At 37.8% G+C, this 19,292-nt stretch overlaps 1 protein-coding gene across 8 annotated transcripts in view; it reads left to right on the top strand.

The window, feature by feature from the left end:
• Nucleotides 1-19,292, top strand: part of RhoGAP100F (Rho GTPase activating protein at 100F) — a 109,944-nt gene that overhangs the window by 80,273 nt on the left and 10,379 nt on the right. For 3 of the 8 annotated variants that reach the window (XM_087359536.1, XM_087359537.1, XM_087359538.1), the window contains 18 exons: nucleotides 162-441; nucleotides 1,483-1,651; nucleotides 1,980-2,256; nucleotides 3,100-3,335; nucleotides 3,674-3,901; nucleotides 4,826-5,115; nucleotides 5,763-5,941; nucleotides 7,473-7,517; nucleotides 9,328-9,565; nucleotides 9,693-9,878; nucleotides 11,083-11,285; nucleotides 12,266-12,419; nucleotides 13,553-13,759; nucleotides 14,893-15,012; nucleotides 16,661-16,821; nucleotides 16,967-17,162; nucleotides 18,140-18,354; nucleotides 18,673-19,166. In XM_087359536.1, coding sequence (XP_087215662.1) covers nucleotides 162-441; nucleotides 1,483-1,651; nucleotides 1,980-2,256; nucleotides 3,100-3,335; nucleotides 3,674-3,901; nucleotides 4,826-5,115; nucleotides 5,763-5,941; nucleotides 7,473-7,517; nucleotides 9,328-9,565; nucleotides 9,693-9,878; nucleotides 11,083-11,285; nucleotides 12,266-12,419; nucleotides 13,553-13,759; nucleotides 14,893-15,012; nucleotides 16,661-16,821; nucleotides 16,967-17,162; nucleotides 18,140-18,354; nucleotides 18,673-19,152 — 3,864 coding nt within the window. In that variant the 3' untranslated portion in view covers nucleotides 19,153-19,166. Of the gene's footprint in view, nucleotides 1-161; nucleotides 442-1,482; nucleotides 1,652-1,979; nucleotides 2,257-3,099; nucleotides 3,336-3,673; nucleotides 3,902-4,825; nucleotides 5,116-5,762; nucleotides 5,942-7,472; nucleotides 7,518-9,327; nucleotides 9,566-9,692; nucleotides 9,879-11,082; nucleotides 11,286-12,265; nucleotides 12,420-13,552; nucleotides 13,760-14,892; nucleotides 15,013-16,660; nucleotides 16,822-16,966; nucleotides 17,163-17,816; nucleotides 18,355-18,672; nucleotides 19,167-19,292 lie in introns of those variants that run through there. The other 5 variants (XM_087359540.1, XM_087359541.1, XM_087359539.1 and 2 more) reach the window with 5 other exon arrangements.

Below are 19,292 nucleotides of genomic sequence, written 5' to 3' on the forward strand. Positions count from 1 at the left end.
GTGTTTTTTGGCAGTGAATGTGTTTAACCTGAAAATTGACAAATTTATATGGCATGTCTTCACCAGAATAATAGCATCATCCCCTTTGGCAAACACTGCTTTACGTGAGTTACGATTATGTGTTAGAATACTGAGGATGAAGTGTTTTGATTTTACTTCAGGATGTGAAGCACTTTGTGCATCTGGTGGAGATTGTGAAGAGGCCGGCTCAGACTCTTGGTCTGTACATTAGGGAGGGAAATGGACTTGACCGGTCAGATGGTGTGTTCATCTCTCGCATTGCTTTGGAGTCACCCGTCTACAGCAGCAGCTGCCTCAAGGTGGGCGACGAGATTCTTGCCGTCAACATGGTTGACGTGACGAGGATGAGCCTAGATGATGTCGTCATCATCATGTCCATACCGAGGCGATTGGTGCTTGTCACAAGGCAGAGGAAAGCTGGTACTGTGTCAGTTAAATGCATTTTAAATGCATTAAGTTGTTTGTAGAGCATATTTTATTCTTTTAAATACTGGCTTGTGGAATTTTAACAGTATTGATCTATAGTGTGCCATCCTTTGTAACTTTAAGGAAGAATATTCTCGGGCTTGTATTTATGAACACACAAACATGTATAAAGAGTTGATGAAAGATTCTCGGGCTACAAGCCGCCTCAAGTGGCTTCTTGTTCATTGTTCAGCCACCTGACGCGGCTTGTAGCCCGAGAATCTTTCGTCAACTTCAGTCATGCGAAGACTTCACCAGATACATGTATAAAGAGTAACTGCTTCCAGCCATGTTAAACACATTTTTGTTGAAAGCTACACCAGGTGGCAGATGGGTTCTCTCATAAAAAAATTACTTGCTACTGTACAGTCTAATTGTAGGTTCCATCCATGTTTGAATTGAATGCCACTTTCAGTAAAATTATTTTCCACGTTTCAACTTTTTTCGGTAAAACCGCTTCCCGTGTTCAGAATTTTTCAGTAAAACCGCTCTCCATGCTGAAGAATTGTTTTCAGTAAAACTAGCTCACATATTTAATATTACGGTAGCTGCTGAAAGTAATATCTGCCAATATTCAGGTAAGCATATGTCACAACAGCGTGATAAATTTTGTGATACACATTGAAGTTTGCTTCCTATGATTTCTTGAATAACATGGATTTTGATCTCTACAAACTCCAAGGTGAGCAGCTTATTTCTGTAAATAACAAAACTTCTAGAAATTATATGAAGAAACAGAATTACAGTTTATTTTTCTCCCCTCCTCACCTTTCTCTCCAGCTTGAACGTAAAAAGTTACTTGTTGACGTATATAGACTGTGCATCCGAATTCGGTAAGCATTACACGGCGTGGAACGAATTATTGCCCTGATCTGCAAAATTCTGAACAGAGTACAGCACACCCAATGTCACTACCTCTCAAGTGACATGAAACATGGTACCATTTATACGATATGATGATGGCAGTTCTTGAAATATTTTGTCCTGTAACTACAGGAAAGGGTGGAGTAGTGTCGCCTCACCTGCAGCCACGTTCAGAACACAAACCCCCTCCAGTAGTCGTCATCAAGAAAGATCTGAGAGAAGAGGATGACTTGGATGACATGGATGATACAGGATCTCGGAGACGAGGGGGAGATAGCAGGGAGATGGTATCTACTTCAAGGTAATTAAACATTCGTATTCAGTAGGTACCTCGGTCCTTTACCAGGGGTAAAGCGCGGCCGGGGTGTGACGCTGACCGCTCACCCCCATCTAGTGCCGAGGTTAAGAATGAGTAGGATCTGTACCACCATTCCACCGAAGCACTTACATCGCATGTAGGAGGACAGCTTTGCTTTTTCTGTACCGTTTATTCCATAATCTCAGCAAAATGTTAAAAGAAACTGTGCGTGTGTTTATCAACATTTAACTTTTGTTTTCTGAGAAACATTTATTGCATGTCAAAACAATACTTTATCTGTTTAATGTCCAATTTGTGTTCTGTTTTTCAGGTCACGTCTAGGATTAGGCTTAACTGGTCTGGGTTCAGAACAGGACTTGAGCCTTGAAAGCAATGGCGAGACCACAGCTAATGGGTTAGGCCTGGCTGACTTGTACTATAACTCGAGACCAGAACACGCTAGTGATAGGAGCGCTGCAGCGACATGGTCATATCAACCGCCGCCTCCCCCGGTCATTACGGAGCAACCAAAGCCGTCGTCCACACCTCAGCACTTCCAACCGTATGAAAGAGGTTATCCCAAAACACTAGAGTCGCTGGCAGAAAAGGTGAGATTTATGTTAAGTTTACTAAAAGATCTTTCCAGCAAATCTTTTGTGGAAGCAAAGAGAAGACAGACTTTTTCTTCTTATCTTTACATATTTTGCAGCTTAATGGTTATACATACCTCAGAATCCTTTTTCTAGTATGTGTTTGGAATCCTCTTAGTTTCTTTCCCCCTTTAGATTTATAATTCTGCGCATTCTTGGGTGATGTGTCAACCCATTCTACTATATGATATTTTTGTTTCTCACATAATTCTGTCTGGAAGTCTTTTCAGTAGCTGGACTATATCCACCGTCTGTCGAAAGCCTTTGAATGTCTTAAAAAATTACTATATATTGAAGGGCGGATCTTTATTCCTCATCAATTATAGAGCAAGACGACTACTCTGTTCGATGCGACAGTCTATCGGATCCAGCATAAGGAGACAGACTGAATAAGATTGGAACTCTAGCATATAACAGCTGGCAACTATTTTAACATTTGTGTGTTGATAATGACAGTATATTGTACAAAAGTGCAGAAATATGCATTCAACTTATTTTCAGTAATATAAATAGATAATGTATATAGAAAGAAATTGGTAGACCATGTAGACAGAATAGGTGAAGACGTGCTGAAAATAACTTGGTGTTATAAACCTACTTCATGAAGAGGATAAGAAGACCTCAGGCATGACAGACGATGACATAAAATATTTAGAGATTTACAATCATTAAGTTGTGTATCCATAAAGAAAGAAGAAGACATCAAGTTACACACACCTTCAAAACTGTAAAGCTGCTGTGAGCGTGTCATTAGAATACAGTATATTCACGTGTATGTTTGTGGTTTTCCAACTGTTGCAGGTGCATGCGTTCTACTCAGGTCCTCCCCCTCCACCCGGAACAACATCCATCACATCAACGAGGCGTATGTCAGCTGGTCCGCAGCCCAGTTCAAGCACGCTGCGTCTGCAGCAGCACCAGCAGCCGCACTATTACGTTCAGACAGGCACGCGGCGGGTAGGTGGACGAGTTATGCCCCGCTCTGGTAGTGACCAGCACCTACCTCGCGTAGAATATGACTACACCATAGGAGGAGGGTAAGTGTGATTTATAATTTTAGTAGCATTAACAAGTTGGTGGAAAGAAGATAATTTCCTTATTCTGGGTTCCTGGACTGCTGTATGGAATTTGAGGAAGTTCATTCCAGTTTTATCCACTTCCAGCCTTCAACATTTTTCTAACACCCAACAGACAACGTTTCTTAATCATACATAACTGGAAAAATTACTGTTTTATGTATCATGACTTCAGTATTCTGTAAAATAGATGACAGAATAACTGATTTCAAATTGAATTCTAACAACCGTTTCCAGAATTTATTTTTCTATTAATCTCTGAAACTGCTCTGAGATAAATACAGTTTATTTCATTATAGCCTTGGCACTCGGCAGACTTCGCACACTATGCTGAGATCCAGCCTCAAGTCTGCTGGTGGTCCCACATATACGTCGAGGTACAGGACGTCAGATATCTCATCACAACAGAGGCAGCAGCCATTTTCCACCGGGACGCTTACTAGAAGACATCGCCCATCTCTCGACTACGCGTCTGATACAGAAGCGACTTGCACGTCCTCACCACGTTCCTCCTATTATTACTACAGGTGTGGAGACCTCACTGAAGTGGCATTTCATGTTGATGTAATTTGTTGTATTACAATGGAAGTGAAGTTACATCATATTAATTAAACTCTGCTTGGCCATTGATTTTGTCTTACTGAGTTACCATTTATTGCGTTTGACTTTTATTTATTTATTTTTTTATCTTATCGTGTTACAGTTTCCGTGTCATGTCATAGCTCAGGTAGTCAGACCCCAAGGCAGTCAGTTCATGTTCTGTGGTGGAATTTTTTCTATGTCAATCATAATTTTTATTTAGTTTTATAATTATTTTTCCTAAGCCCAAATAATTAACACTTTGTAACGACATCTTTTCTCATCTGCAGCTTCATTTATGACTCTGTACTGACTTGGACTCTTGCTAACCTGAAAGTTCAGTGTCCCTAATACAAAAGTCCGCTAATGGACATCGCTTAATTTGACTCGGAGTAAAGAAGTTTGTTCAACTTTTATAACTAAAAAAATACTATTTTTCTGAGATTACCCAAATGCCAGGTTGGAGATACAGCCCCTGATTTATGACTGTGGGTATGATAATGTCCTGCTTAGTGAGGGCTAACATACATCTTGTGGTGTGGAATGGTAATCGTGGATCAGCTGTGAAATGATTATTAGCTGAATAAAACTGAATAAATTAGAATAAAACCTGATTTGTTGCCACTTCATCCACACGAAATCTGGAATCTGAAGTTTCCTGCGATTAAACTTAGGTCTCTGTAATTATAAACTAGCATGTAGCCTCCTGACCTAAGGCACAGCTACTCAACTTTAATAACTGTTTCTTTAAATCTAATGTGAGCATTGTATAAAGATTCTATAAAGATTCTAAATCTGAATAGTGATCATATCCTGTGACCAAGAACTGGTTTATGTTAGTAGTTAATTTTTTTTCATTTCTGATTTATAAGGCAAGGTCTTGCAATGCAGTCGCCTCGTACATCCACGCTGTCACGGCCACACGTAGGTGTGGGAGGCACGGGCTCGTCGGCTGTCATGGCAGCCGGGCTTCGTTCAAATTCCTTGCCGAGAGACCACAGAGGCCGAAGTCACCACGCGCAGCCAGGGCAGATGCCAAGACACCACATGGTCAGATTTGAGCGGGAAAGTGGGGGAAGTGGTACGACCGGATTATTGGACCAAGAGGATAGTGACGGTGCTGTGTCTGCCCCGGAACTTCCTGTGACCAGGAGAGAAAGAGGTAAATGGTGCAGCTTCCTATAGCAGATGAGTGAGTGAGCACTTCAAAATGTTATGTTGTATTATTAGGTGAGATTTCACAGCAACAAGAATGGTTTCTTAACTTTTTGAATGTGCTGTGTAGTCTGATAGAAAATGACAAATATTTCAAAGATGCTACTGCCTCCATTATCAGGGTAATAAAAATTGAGGAAAGCTTGTAAAAGTATGTTGTACTAGACTTTTTTAAATCAGAAGAAAATAATCTGTAATATGTTTATGAAAATGTGAGTATATCCTGACATATATATTCATGAAATCATTAAAAATTTATGCTGTGATTTATCATCCATCTTATTCTATCCAATTCTTTATTTTTGAACTTTTAAGTGGTTTGCAATTGTATCTACACTGGCTATTTAATATTTGCAGTTATGCCATTTTCTCAGAATTTGTTTACATCAATATAGTTTTTTACTCATGTGTCAAAGCAGAAGTCACCTATCCATCAAGATCATTGCTTGAAATGTCAGAAAATAAAATTTGTTCACCATGTTGTCTCACAAGTCAAGTTTATTATTCCAGTTTAAAATGCTAAGAAAGTATACGACGTAAATTTCTATAAAAATATTCTATCAATGTGAGATAATTTTCTTTATGCCTCCATAGGTCGCATACCGTCATCACCCAGTGTGTTCACTGCCGATGAGTACCGAGCATGGCTTCAGCGCACACCGTCCACCAGTGCCATATACGAACGGATCCGAACCAGCCATGACATTTTACAAGCTCAGAGGGCAGCCAGGTTTACATACAGTGCTGAAAATCTTCTTGACCGGTCTAGGGAGGTAAGTTTGCTTTACCTTAATGAGGACAATTTTGTTTCTGGAAGGATATTTGTAAGTCATGTTTATTAGAATAATTTAATGTTTCAAGAAATTAAGAAAATGGAGTAAACTTCACTAGACTCTTGATTATCTGGGTAGGTTGGGAAATATATTTTCTTGTATAATCAAAACTCTAAATAATAACAAAAATTAAAAAACAAACACACAAATGTAACAAATCTGTAAATTTATTTACAGACATACACTAGTTAAATTTTTGTAGATTAATAATAACAGAAAGGATTTTATGTAAAATTTAATATTATACGTACCAACTATTTTTATGAAAAAGGATTCCAATGGGTAGTAATAATCTGTTGTCATAAACTTTAGGTTTCAAAGTAGGTAGACCCTGGTTAATCCACCCCTGGATAATTGGGAGTCTACTGTAATGGAAGAGAATACCATAAATTTTCAAATAGACTGTGTCCCTCTTAATGCAGAACCTGTCATGACAGCATGCTACAGTAGCAGTGAGTGAACTATCAGGAAATAAGTTAGTCACAACACTGATCGTAACCGTCGCGTGCCGATTGGTGGGTTCCAGGTTACATGGTGCTCTCTGTAATATTCCGTGTTATTTACAGTTTGTGCCTGCATTTGAATACGAACAAAACCCATTTTTTAGTTAATATCCAATGTTTGTGTGAACATTTACATTATAATTATAATTATAATACAATTAATGAATTTTGGAAGGTTTAGTGCCATAGAAATTGTCAGACGGTGATTGCATCAGAACATTAGATGGAACGTCATTAGTGCCTTCTTGATCATGCACACTTGGGAGTTTTGTGCCAGTATCTATATATGATTTCAGCTCTAGCAGCTGAATTATATTGAATATTTATGATATATAGAACATAATTTTACATTTTTAAAGCTATAAGAAAAGACTTGCAGGTATAGTTCAGAACATAAGTGAAACACGTAGAAAACTTAAACAGGACCAACTGCTTGACATGGAAATATGTGGCCATGTTATTCTGCTTCAGATTTTGGAGGTGTAACTGGGAAATTGTGCCATTGTATTTCAACCAGTCAGATTATTACACCATAACACGAGTTCATCTTTAAGCGACACAAATGACACCTAATCTGATTCTCCTAAAACAAAAGCAGACATAATACACCCCCAGAGAATGTTTTGATTGGTTACAGCCGAGAAAGTTAAAGTAGTCGCAACTGACTCATCAGATACTAGCAGTTTGCAAGTTGTGATGTATTTAAAATTCTGGCCTTGGAAAGAAATTTAGGTTTTCTTTTGTGATCTGTCCACTTCAACTGCATATCTCTTCACATTTTGGCAAATTACAGATTCCAGTTTTATCCAATTTTGGTACCCATTTACACTTCCAGTCTGCATTATTATTTATCGTAAACATATATTAAAGTTCTGCCTTTATCATTATGGGCTGATATATTATCATAATCTCTCTACAACTGTTTTAATTTTGAGTTGGGAGTAACTGTATTTTGCTCCCATTTTCAGTTACGATTGCAAGAATTGCTATCTTCTAAAGATCGGAAAAGAAAGGTATGAACACGTACATTTCTATCAGTCATGATGGCTGTTGTGCACTACTTTTTTTTTTGGTGTATTTCTGTGATATTGTCACAAGCTAATAATTTTCAGTTCAAATTCAGGTATCTTCAAATTGGAAATACTTGACATGATGGACTGGAACACCTAATAGCTTGTATGAATTGAATGTGTTTATCACAATTCTCAGCATTGAAATATTGATAGGATTTATTTTTTACGAAAAGTATATGCTGGTTTTAAAATGTTAACGAACATTAGGTTTGGTTTCTTTAAAGGAGTCAATTCGGTTTTCCTTTCCCTTCAGTTTTGACATTCTTTATTAATCTGAACTCAGTTGTTTCCTGTATTCAGACACAGACTGATCAATATTTTGAAACTAAAGCGTGTTTAAATAATATTAAGAATTCAGGCCGTACCTCAAAGAAAACACTACACTTCACCATTACAAAGATCATCTGGTTAATGTTGTTTAAGGGAATAATCACTGTTTACAATGAGAATCATCTGAAACCCATAAATATAAAATTAAGAGCTATTGATTGTTGTAGCAAGTGGAATATGTGGTTGCTGTTAAGTTTTTTTCTACAAGTATTTGCTGTTTTGTAGTGATGTTTATAGAGTCTAAGATTTTGGGTGTTAGTAAATAACCTCATATCTCTAGATAAAAAAACAACAACAGGAAGCTGTGAATAGTTTTGTGTCTCAAGCAGAACTCTGCTTTGTGGAGTTTGTGTATTGGTAATTTAGCTTTGTATGTACTACTCAAATAACTTGAAATGGATGCCAACATCCCTTTTAGTACATAAATTGCATAAGAACTGCTGTCACCGGTTTTCAACGTTGTAACGAAGGCCTTGGTTTGAACACGCATTCTTTCTGGTTTTATTCATTGCTGTGCAGAATGGTTTGTCTCAATTTAACTGTTTTCCAAGTTTTATTATTAGTAAAAAAAGTAGTTTAAATATTTCTAAAAGATCATTTGTGTCCTCTGATGCACCCTACAATTCATAACCACTAGTGAAAATTTTTCTCTGTCCTTTATGTTTATGTGTCTGTAATTTCCTGTTTGTTTGCTTTTCCATTCAATATTTCTTCTTCATTTCTACTTTCTCTGCCTTCATTATCACCATTATCATTCACAGATGTGTTTAATTATCCACAGAATTTTCATTATCTTAATCTGAATCAATTAAATTTGGTTTTGAATCACTTACATCTGAACTCACTGCAAGATGTTTCTCTCACAGTACAGCTATGTTACACACCCAGAACTGAATATGGCTGATGTTGAAGGCCATAAGATCCTCTGAAATGTCAGTCGTTATCTACCAGACCAGACTATAAAGTGCTATGGCAGTAGAACATGTTTAGATGGAAGTACAAATTAGTTTGTAGATTTTCTTTGTGTACAATTACAATATGAGATCCACAGGGTAAGGTGTCTTCAGAAAACATCAGTGCTGTTTTATCATTCTGTATATCAGAAGTCCAGAATCACTAATTAACATTATCTGTTTTAATGAGTTATTCAGTTATTATTGATTGTAGAAGAGACCTATGTCATTTTTGCACACATCTTTTAATTGCATAAGGAAATGCATGTGTTTAGCATTACCAGGCAAGTTCAAATTTGAACTATCATAGTATGTTTATTCTTTTAGGTGGGAGATTGTCATGTTTTTCAGTATTTTAGTGTGTTTGCTTTACATTTTTTTTTATGCATGACTCAAAAACATACGCGATGTTGTACCATGTGAAATGACGTGTTGAGTAATCTGCGATGATTTATATGTGGCAACAGGAGCAGCCCTCCTACTCATACCGCCCGCATATGACGAGCACGTTGGACAGACACCAGTACTCGTCATCTCGTTCAGCAGCTACCTCTGCTGGTCTGAGTGGCAGCGCCACTACAAGCCGCACTTCTTCCATGCGTCGCTTGCGCCACCAGCAGGAACTGGAATCCAGGCACATACCCAACCCTTCCCCGACAAGGACGCAGGATCCTCGCTCTAGATTATTGGATATAAATCCTGCAGGTGGGATTCAGTTTGCAGAATTGGAAGAAAAATCTTATTGGCTACAATAGAAATGAAAACAAATTAGTATATGATAAAGGAACAGTTGTTTAGATAAGTTTTCTGTAAACTTGGTTTTGTTCTATAGAATTCCTCAAGTACAAGATGGATAAACCACCCAGTACTCTTGGAGTCTTAGGTGGCGATACTGTTGTGACAGAGCCTGGAGTAAGCGGCTTGTTGTGGGTACACCTACTGGCAGGTAGAGGACTGCGCTCCACTACCTCATCCTCAGCAGCCACGACACCTTCCACCCCTTCGGGACCACCAATTGGTAAGTTGTTTATTTCTAACTTGAGAGGATCTGTAACTACTTACATGTAATAGTCAAGAGAAATCGCTATTAGCATAGCATGTTTCAGGGTTCGGAAACATTAAACTTAATTTCTGAAACCACTGATACTACTGTAGTTTACTTTTCTCATAAAGCTTGGGTGGAAACAAACCAGAAGAATGCTGTTCAACAGAATGGGGAGTGTGGGTAGACTTACTGTATTCAGCTGGCTCCAGTCAGGTCACATGGTATAGAGCGCAACTTAACAAGTGTTGCCAAGTATGTCTTACAGCTGACAGAGATGCCTGAGACAAAATATGTGACATCGCATTGTACTGAACTGCTGAGGACAGAAATGTCTCAGACCACTGCCAAGCTACAAATAAAGTCTGTGGCTTACGGCTATCCCCAACCTGCTGTTGTATTTCCCAGTGAAGGTCAAACTTCATACTAATTACTGATGTTCACTTATAATAATTCATCAATTACCATCATCACACTAAAGTATTTAATACAGCCACCATGTTATTTCCAATTTTCATAAAGCAGTACCTTAAAGTAAGTTTCATAGTTTTCTAAGATTTGTCATTATGAAAAACTGAAGGATCATTTGAGCTAAATGATGTTATTTTGTCCTCATCTCAGAATTTCAGATGGCTACCATATTGAAATCATTGACTAAGGAATGTATCAGTAGATTCAAGTCACTAACATTATATACAGTATCATGAAAATCAGTCAGTCTTTATGGTATTTATGTTTCTAATTTAATTAAGTGTAGTATTAAATAAGAATTGAAATGAAATAGAATTGATTTTTTTTAGTTATTACCTGTAGTTAGGAATATTAGACTCACATTTGGGCACCAATGTGCATATGGGTCTATTTTATTAAATATAAATAAAGTATTATCTTTATTAATTCTTGAATTACAATTGCCAACATAGGACAAACAGGCTTTCTAAAACTAAGGTTAGGATCATATCCAGAGATCTCTATCTTCTGGGATTTTGGCAGTCACCCACATTATCCATCACAGGGCAGCCACCATGATGATGGATGCATCAGACACTTCTGGAACACTGGTAACCTCTACCAACAAAACAGTACAATAACCCAGAAGACAGCCATCTTCATATCCATTGTAGCTTGGACAGTAAACAATTCCCAGTATAATTGTGGTGCTATCTATTTATGCACACAGGAAGTTCCAGTAGTACAGGGCTAAGAGATCTTTACTGTGTGCTGGAATGTGACAGAGTACACAAAGCAAGAACAGTAGTGAGAACAGGAGACTTGGTTTTTGACTGGGATGAAACCTTTGAACTGGATTTGGTCGATAATAGAGAGCTAGACTTGCTGATTTACTCATGGGATCCACAGTACAGACACAAGCTCTGTTATAAGGTATGTAATATATTTGCTATTACAGTATTGACATTTCATCACATATATCACTTATTTTATCCACACTAGTAAATTACCTACCAAAAATTACAGGAAGATCTAAAGTCATAAATATACATTAAAAATATTATAAAAATATACCCGAAGTCATGAAATACCTTAGCAGCATTACCATGGCAATGGTGTAATAACACACACATTCATGTTATTATTATCATCCCATAAGGTCCAATATCCCTTGACAGCTAATGATCACCAGCCAACCAATCAAGCTGCTAATAGTTTCTTGTTGGTATGCAGGTGGGTGGGATGTAAGTAGGCGTTAAATAATCGCTATACATTGGAAATATAGAGGTTATAACCATTTCTCAATGCCTACTTACTTCCCACCCATTCTGTAGAGTTATGAAAAATAGAATCAAGATAACATTTTGCAAACATAACCTGAATGTCCGTCAGAGCAAACTGGTAAACATCATGTTTAATGATAATGTGGCTTTGTTATTGCTACATTGCACTTGAATACAATGAATTAACTGTTCTGTCCAAAAGAAAGTTATTGGGTGTGAAGGGAAGGTGAGTTAATAAGTACATTATCAATTTGGAAATTAAAGATTGGCCCCATATAGGGCATATCCATTTCTTCATAAACATTTTTCAACTTCATTGATATTTCAGATAGTAATGTTTTCCATAACTGATCTTTCTCAAAAGTCCTTGCTTAAATGATGGAGCCAGGTGTGTTTTTTTTCTTTTTCTTAATGTATTTGAATTATTCACTGAAATCTGATAATACTTATTAGACAGTGGGTAGAAATATGGCTCCAACTACTCTTTAAAAGGGAAAGATGGATGTAAAGTGTTTAAGGTAATGACAGTATACAATAATAGTAAGACTGTATCAAATGTACGTATGCCGAGGAAGTTGAGAGTGAAATGTGGCAGATTAGTGCTGAAATATTGATTTTTCTGCCCTCCAGGGCTCAGTTCATTTAGCGTCTCTGCTTCGAGAGTCACCTATCCATCAGCTGGCGCTTAAGATTGAACCACGGGGTACCCTTTATCTACGACTTAGGCACACAGATCCTAGTATAACCTTCAAGAGACGAGGCATGAAAGGACACCATATATTAGGTAAATGTATATATTAATGATATGGATTATGTACTTGCTTGTGAAACAGTTCATACAGATGATAATACTAATTGTGTAATTTTTCCCATCTTGTAGTAACATCTTCAAACCCAGATATTTTTCTTAGCACTTTTTTCTCACATAACCTCAATTTTTGTTGTTCTGCCAGAGTGAGAAACCAAGTTTTACACATGCATAAAAGAGTGAACGTGTTTTCATGTTATGTTGTGTGTCACTAGCCCAGTATTTAATTCCTGCTTGATTTTCTTTGTAAGACTTGAGGTTCTCACAGCGGTGAGTATGAAGATTTCTGTCTTCTGCGTTGTTGCGCCGTGTAGTCTGGTCGATGTTTACCAACGTCTCAGAGGTCATACTGCCTCCGTCATCAGAGTATGAAGATTTCTGTCTTCTGCGTTGTTGCGCCGTGTAGTCTGGTCGATGTTAACCAACGTTTCAGAGGTCATACTGCCTCCGTCATCAGGACGATGAGTATGAAGATTTCTGTTAACATCGACCAGACTACACAGCGCAACAACCCAGAAGACAGAAATCTTCATACTCATCGCCCTGATGACGGAGGCAGTATGACCTCTGAAACGTTGGTTAACATCGACCAGACTACACAGCGCAACAACCCAGAAGACGGAAATCTTGATTTTCTTTGTTTAGATACTATAAGTAGTCTTTGCTGTTACAAATGCATAGTTGCATTTCTTGATAGAATTCATGAAACAAGTTGCTATTTTCCACTTGCACAATATTTTATTTGGGAATTGTTCCCAAACAACTGAAAAATTAAAAAAAAAGTTATAAATCAACAATTCGTTGCCAGAATAGGCTCTAATCTAATAATTGTTAAAAGAAACAACAAAGTATTTCACAAGAGACACACGCCAAAGCAGAGTGTAAAGCAAACTGACTCATGTATTTTCTGTGGTCTCATTAATTGACTAGTTGACGTTTCATCCGTTGTTTGTATTTTTGTTAGCATTTGTTTAATTTACTTTGGAATATTTTGTATGGACCAGTTCACATTCAGACGATAAGCCAAGTTTTATGAAAGTTTGTGTGAATGAAAGTTTACAGTGTGAATCTTTTAAAGCAAGGACTTGTTATACTGTGAAATGTTGCAGGTCGCCCAGGAAGCAAATCACTGTCAGGGGTGGCAGCTCTATTTGGAGCCGATCTGGAAACAGTCGTAACACGAGAGAGTTTAACAGGAGGGGTACCCGGAGGTGTGGCTACAAGCGTCACCTTAGCGACGCAAGCCCCATCTGCCGTTCCCATGATTATTAGGAGATGCGTAGAGGAAGTTGAGAGGAGAGGACTTGACATAATAGGTACAACAAATAAAAGCAAACATGAACATTTAGTCCTTTAATTTACACATACTGGAAATTTTGGAATTAAACTACATGCAGAATTTATTTTGTCATCATCAAGTTAACAGTAATAGATGACGTAAAGAATCTCATTTCATTACATTTTCATCTTTCATGGTGACTGAATGCATTGAAGTCTTCTTGGGAATCGTCTGTGTAAGTATGGAATTAGTTTCCAATGTTTCAGAGACCTGTCTTTCTCTCCGTCACCAGGGGTCGACTGCCTATTGTATTTATGCACATAACAGATCAGGAGAAGACAGTGCGTAAAGTCGGATACTCGTTTATCACAGCCCATGTCCCTTGATCTGCACATTCCACGATGCTTGTTAGGGTTGACTCCTCCTTCCATTGACTTTGGTGGTCCTATTTCATGTTGATAATTGACTTAGAGTGAATCCCACATCACTGTTGAAATCATAGGAATGTAACCAAATCTCAGTGGCTGCTTTCATTAAACATTTTTTTTGAATTACTATATTCATGTTAGCCATTCTTTTGTAAAGACCTGATATTAGTCGTAGAAGAATTCTGAATATTCAGTTCCATCGTGTCTCACTGTTTCATCTTGCCAGGTGTTCCAGAGTTAAGGACTAAGTACGTTGATTAACCCTTTAAAGTCTATTGTAAACTATATATATATATCACTTGCTTTAATAACAGTCGGAAGTTCCGTATATTGCCCACAGAGTTTTTTTGTGGATTTCATGTGATTCTCGGAGTAAACGGCAGTTACCTCCCTAAATAGCATTGACCAGTTGATCTTTGTAATGAGGATTTGGTATGTCTTCTTTTTGATTGGAACTGAATATATAAACATTACTGAGACATGTCCCAGCTTCAAAGGGTTAATAGTGAAGTACTGAAAACTGCAGCAGTTCAGTTCTTAATACAAGAATTGTGTTGAAGATTTCTGTCTTCTGGGTTGTTGCGCTGTGGAGTCTGGTCTGGGTTAACATCGACCAGACTACACAGCGCAACAACCCAGAAGACAGAAATCTTCATACTCCGCTGTGAAAACCTCAAATCTTACTTATATTTGGTTGCTCATCACAGCAAGTCACTGACTGCTCCTCTGTTCCGTGTTGTAGGTTTATATCGGTTATGCGGTTCAGCAACTAAGAAGAGGATATTACGGGAAGCATTTGAACGAAACGCCCGCACAGTAGATCTCTCGCCAGATAATGTTCCAGACATTAATGTTATCACAGGTAAATAATATGTGGTAAAACTTGACAAAGTTAATTTGATTACCATCTGTTTTAATCATTTAAGGTAGTTAAACATTGGCTTCTGTTTTTAAATCCTGATTTATGATTCTTTAATCTGGATTTGATTTTTCTTTTTATCCTACATTCTTTGTTTTATAAGTGAAGATAAGCTTATGATATCGTCATGTCCGTGTGTTTGTCTCTTCATAAAATCTGTACCAGCGTGGATTTTCTTGGCACTTGATATGAACTGATGTCATTAAAGTCTTTATAAGTTTTAGTTTTAAGTTTCGCTGTTGCAACTGTATATGGGGTCAGAAATTTTGTGTGATAATAGGTGTTTAAAAAATGGAGCTTTTATTAAATCAAGATTTTGGAGAATGTAAACCAGTAGAGGTGACTTGAATTTCTATGTGGTATAAAAATAAATAAGCATAATTACAAGTTCTGTATGAAACATATTTGATAAGTTGTAATGTGGCAAGTATGGTAATTATATGGAACTTGAGATCGTGGCTGAAAATTTTAGAATAATGGTTGTTTGGTCTTTATATGTACATTTTTTCACGTTATAAATTTGGTCTCTGTTGACCACAATTTAGAAATAATGATAAAATTATATTTCTGTGGTGAAACTCTTCCTGTATGTGGAATTTAAATTTTATTTGGAGATGGATTTAATATTCAGAATATTTCAAATACATTTTATAAAGAAAGACAAGAATATTGTTGAATAAAATATTTTGCGCTTTCACTATCAATAGAATGGACACATGGCAGAAGGGAAATATATCTTCTTAAATTCACAAATTTCATATAATAAAATGTATTTGAGTAAATTGTTATCAAATATATTGGCACCAAGAAATTAAAATTCATATTTACGAGTAGTATTTTGTTTTGTATGAAAAGTAGTGTTGAAACTTTTGTTTTAAGAAACCACTAGGATAAAACTTTACTTTTGAAATAAAATCATAGACATCTGGCTTTGAATTATATGTTTCTGAAAATTAAACTTGAATTATGAATTCTCAAGGGAGCATGTGGCAACGATGTAGGAGGTCACACAGTCCTGCAAGTTATGGAAGATCTCGAACACGTGGCAGCTAACCACGATAAAAGGGGATCTGAGTGGCGAAGGACATGGACGAGATAGCATTTGTGTTTGTTCACTTCATTTTCCTTATTTAGCAAAACTGCTTTAGTCGGTAATTTCTTTTTATTTTATTATTTGCTTAGATTTATTTTGAAATGATTTATTATTATTTATATTGTACTTAAGTGTGCCGCTTTCTTTCTAGAAAGAAAGACGCTGGTACTCAGAAGCGACAGTAAATAACAATTAAAATGATAGAACTAAATAAAATTAGGTTAGCCGTCAACACTTGCTGTAGTCATGGCAGCGCAATAAGTTCCTACAGATTGGATTTATGTATTGAAGGAAATTAATTTAAATGTTCTCTGAATTACATTTTGAAATGTTACATGTATTAAAAAGGTAAAAAAATATATCAAAACCTCAGCTTCTTGGGTTCAGCAGATGGCAAAAAACCATCTTAATTAAAGAGTTAAGAAAATATCAATGATTTATAGTGTTGTTCCCTGAAGGGGTACAGATTACTGATATAAGGACACATCATCTGTTCAGGCGTTCTGAAGGATTACCTCCGCGAACTTCCCGAGCCACTCTTCACCAAGTGTCTGTACCAGATGATGATTGACGCCCTCAGCGTCTGCCTGCCAGATGATCCAGAAGGAAATGCCAAGCTGATGTTTTCTATACTAGATTGTCTACCCAAGGTTAATCGGGTAAGAAGTGCAATGCATACTCGACACATCAGACATTTAATCATTATTACGTGCGTGCGTAACTAATGTGACGATTGGGTTTCTGACATGCTGTGAATGTCGGTATATTACATTGTATTGTGTATTTGACTTTATGTGGTTTCAGCATACTTTAATATTCTTGATGGACCACCTGGCATTAGTTGTGTCTCAGTCAGAGCGTAACAAGATGTCTCCACAGAATCTTGCCATTTGTTTTGGTCCAGTCCTGATGCTGCAGAATGAAGAAGGAAAAGAATTAGACTTCAATCAGCCTATTAGTGTGCTCAAATACTTGCTGGAGATCTGGCCTACAAAGTCAGGTAATGTTCAATTAGTGCAAAAGGAAATAAATTGATAATTTGACTTGCAGAAACTCAAATTAAATGTTTTCAGCTTTCCCAAGAATGTATTTTAAGAATTTAAACAACCCTTATAAAAAAATTCCACTTCTGTCTGTAGACACAGACTTGTGATTGAAGATGATTTTTTTTGTAGATTTAATATTCTGTGACCGTGGGTTTGAATCCCACTCAAGCCATGGATGTTTGCGTTTTTCTGTGTTGTGCTGTCCTATGTACAGGTAGAGGCCTTGGACGGGCCGATCCCTCGTCCAAGGAATCCATAGATCGAGCCAACGAAAAGTTGGGACCCGCAGTGCTCAGGCACTTGAAGAACGGGTCGTTCCCAGTATCTCAGACTTAATATTATGACTAATGAGTAAAGAAAATTCAGTAATTAAGTACGTTAGTTGAAAGATTATTTCATTACAGGGTGACTTATGAATCTTCAGGAACTTGGTTTGTCTTCTGAAAATAAACCTTCATAAAGAAAAGATCATATTCTGTCTTTGTATTCTCTCTGTGATGTGCAGGCTATGCTATACTTCTTCACTAATTCTTGCCATTAAATTGTTATAACTATTCCTTCAGTCATCTGCTTTTTTTCTCAACCCATAGTAAAATAATGAAATTTAGTTGCTACCAACAGAAAGGAAGAGCACCCAGCCTGCTCGTCTACTCCACAAATCAGTACCGTCAAATCCAACTTACCACCTACTGCCTGCCCTATGTAAAGCTTCCAAGAACTCCCAACCACTACACTTTCACCCTGAAGATGGCAACCGCAGTGCTTGTCGAAACATTGGCTAATTCTCAACATTCAACGCAGCTCATCCTCAAAAGCCACAGTTACACAAGAACAAAATACTCGATTTTTATTTGTTGTTGCCTGGTCAAGATTGTAATTACCATGAGAACAGAAGTGAGCCCAGATCATCAGGCCGTATTTTCACAGACAGTTCGGGAGGTCTTTTCTCCTTCTCTCCACCTGTCGGCAGCTTCTCAGCCGCCTCGCCTTCCATCCTTGGCAGTGAGCAAACCGCTCCCGCCGTCGGTGTCAGTTTCTTCGGCAGTGGGAGGAGTCCCGTGGCAACTCGGGCATGGAGCACGGGGTTCACCGGTCTCCAGGGGCCGGAAATCGGCAGCCGCGTCTCCAGCAGGATCTCAACAGCAGGTATTCCGAAGGCTCTTTGTAGAGCTCTCATGTTAACACATTATTGCGAGAGACAATTCCCCTATGTTCCCCCCATGACAGCCATGCTTTTTGTGTCATGCTAAATTATATTTAATTTACCATATTTCTTCAATTTTAAGACGCCATTGAATGTAAGACGAACCATGATTTCAGGAGTTTTAAAATGTTTAAAAAAAAGTCTTAATATCGAGGAAATACAATAGTACTCGGTAAATGATAGAGGCTGATGGCTGTATTTAACATCGCACCAAGAAATGAGATTATAATTTTGCTTAAATATTTCTGACCCTTTTGCAGGTGGTAGTGGTATCATCACCCGACTCACCAACAAGTGAAGAATCTTCACCGTCTCCCTCACGAGAAACTGAAGAAGTGAAAAAGCCTCTTGTAAAATCATCAGCTGCAGTCACAGTGGGACTAACTCTGCAGCAACGTACAGCCACCCTGAGGAAGCACATTGGGGGTCAGCAGAAACACGCGCCATCAACGACAAGCTCTGACGGTGGCATACTCCAGGGAGTGAACGGTCTGCTGTCTTCAACAGCGACAGAACTTATCCCCAACGGGACAGCCGACGACTTGCAACAACAGATACAGACTCCAACATCATCGACTACTACAGAGGATTCACGAAAAGAAGCAACAGCAAGAGAAGCTGATGGAGAAGCAAGTGATGAAGAGAAGGAAGATGGTGATGATGAAGATGAAGATGACAGAAGAATGATGGGTATCGATGATGATGTCCATACCACCAGCAATGATGAAGAGGAAGAATGAATGCACTGATTACTGTAAGTGCGTTTAAATAACCTCTGATTATAACGAGATTTAGATCGTGAGGATCAAGGTTTTCACAGCGGTGATGATGATGATGATAATGATGATATTCTGGGTTTGGCACTGTGTAGACGTATCAG

Source organism: Zootermopsis nevadensis, unplaced genomic scaffold (genome assembly GCF_977971745.1).
Source record: "Zootermopsis nevadensis isolate Lab colony 2312 unplaced genomic scaffold, Znev_1.0 Znev_ptg000031l, whole genome shotgun sequence".
Classification (NCBI taxonomy): Eukaryota; Metazoa; Arthropoda; class Insecta; order Blattodea; family Termopsidae; genus Zootermopsis; species Zootermopsis nevadensis.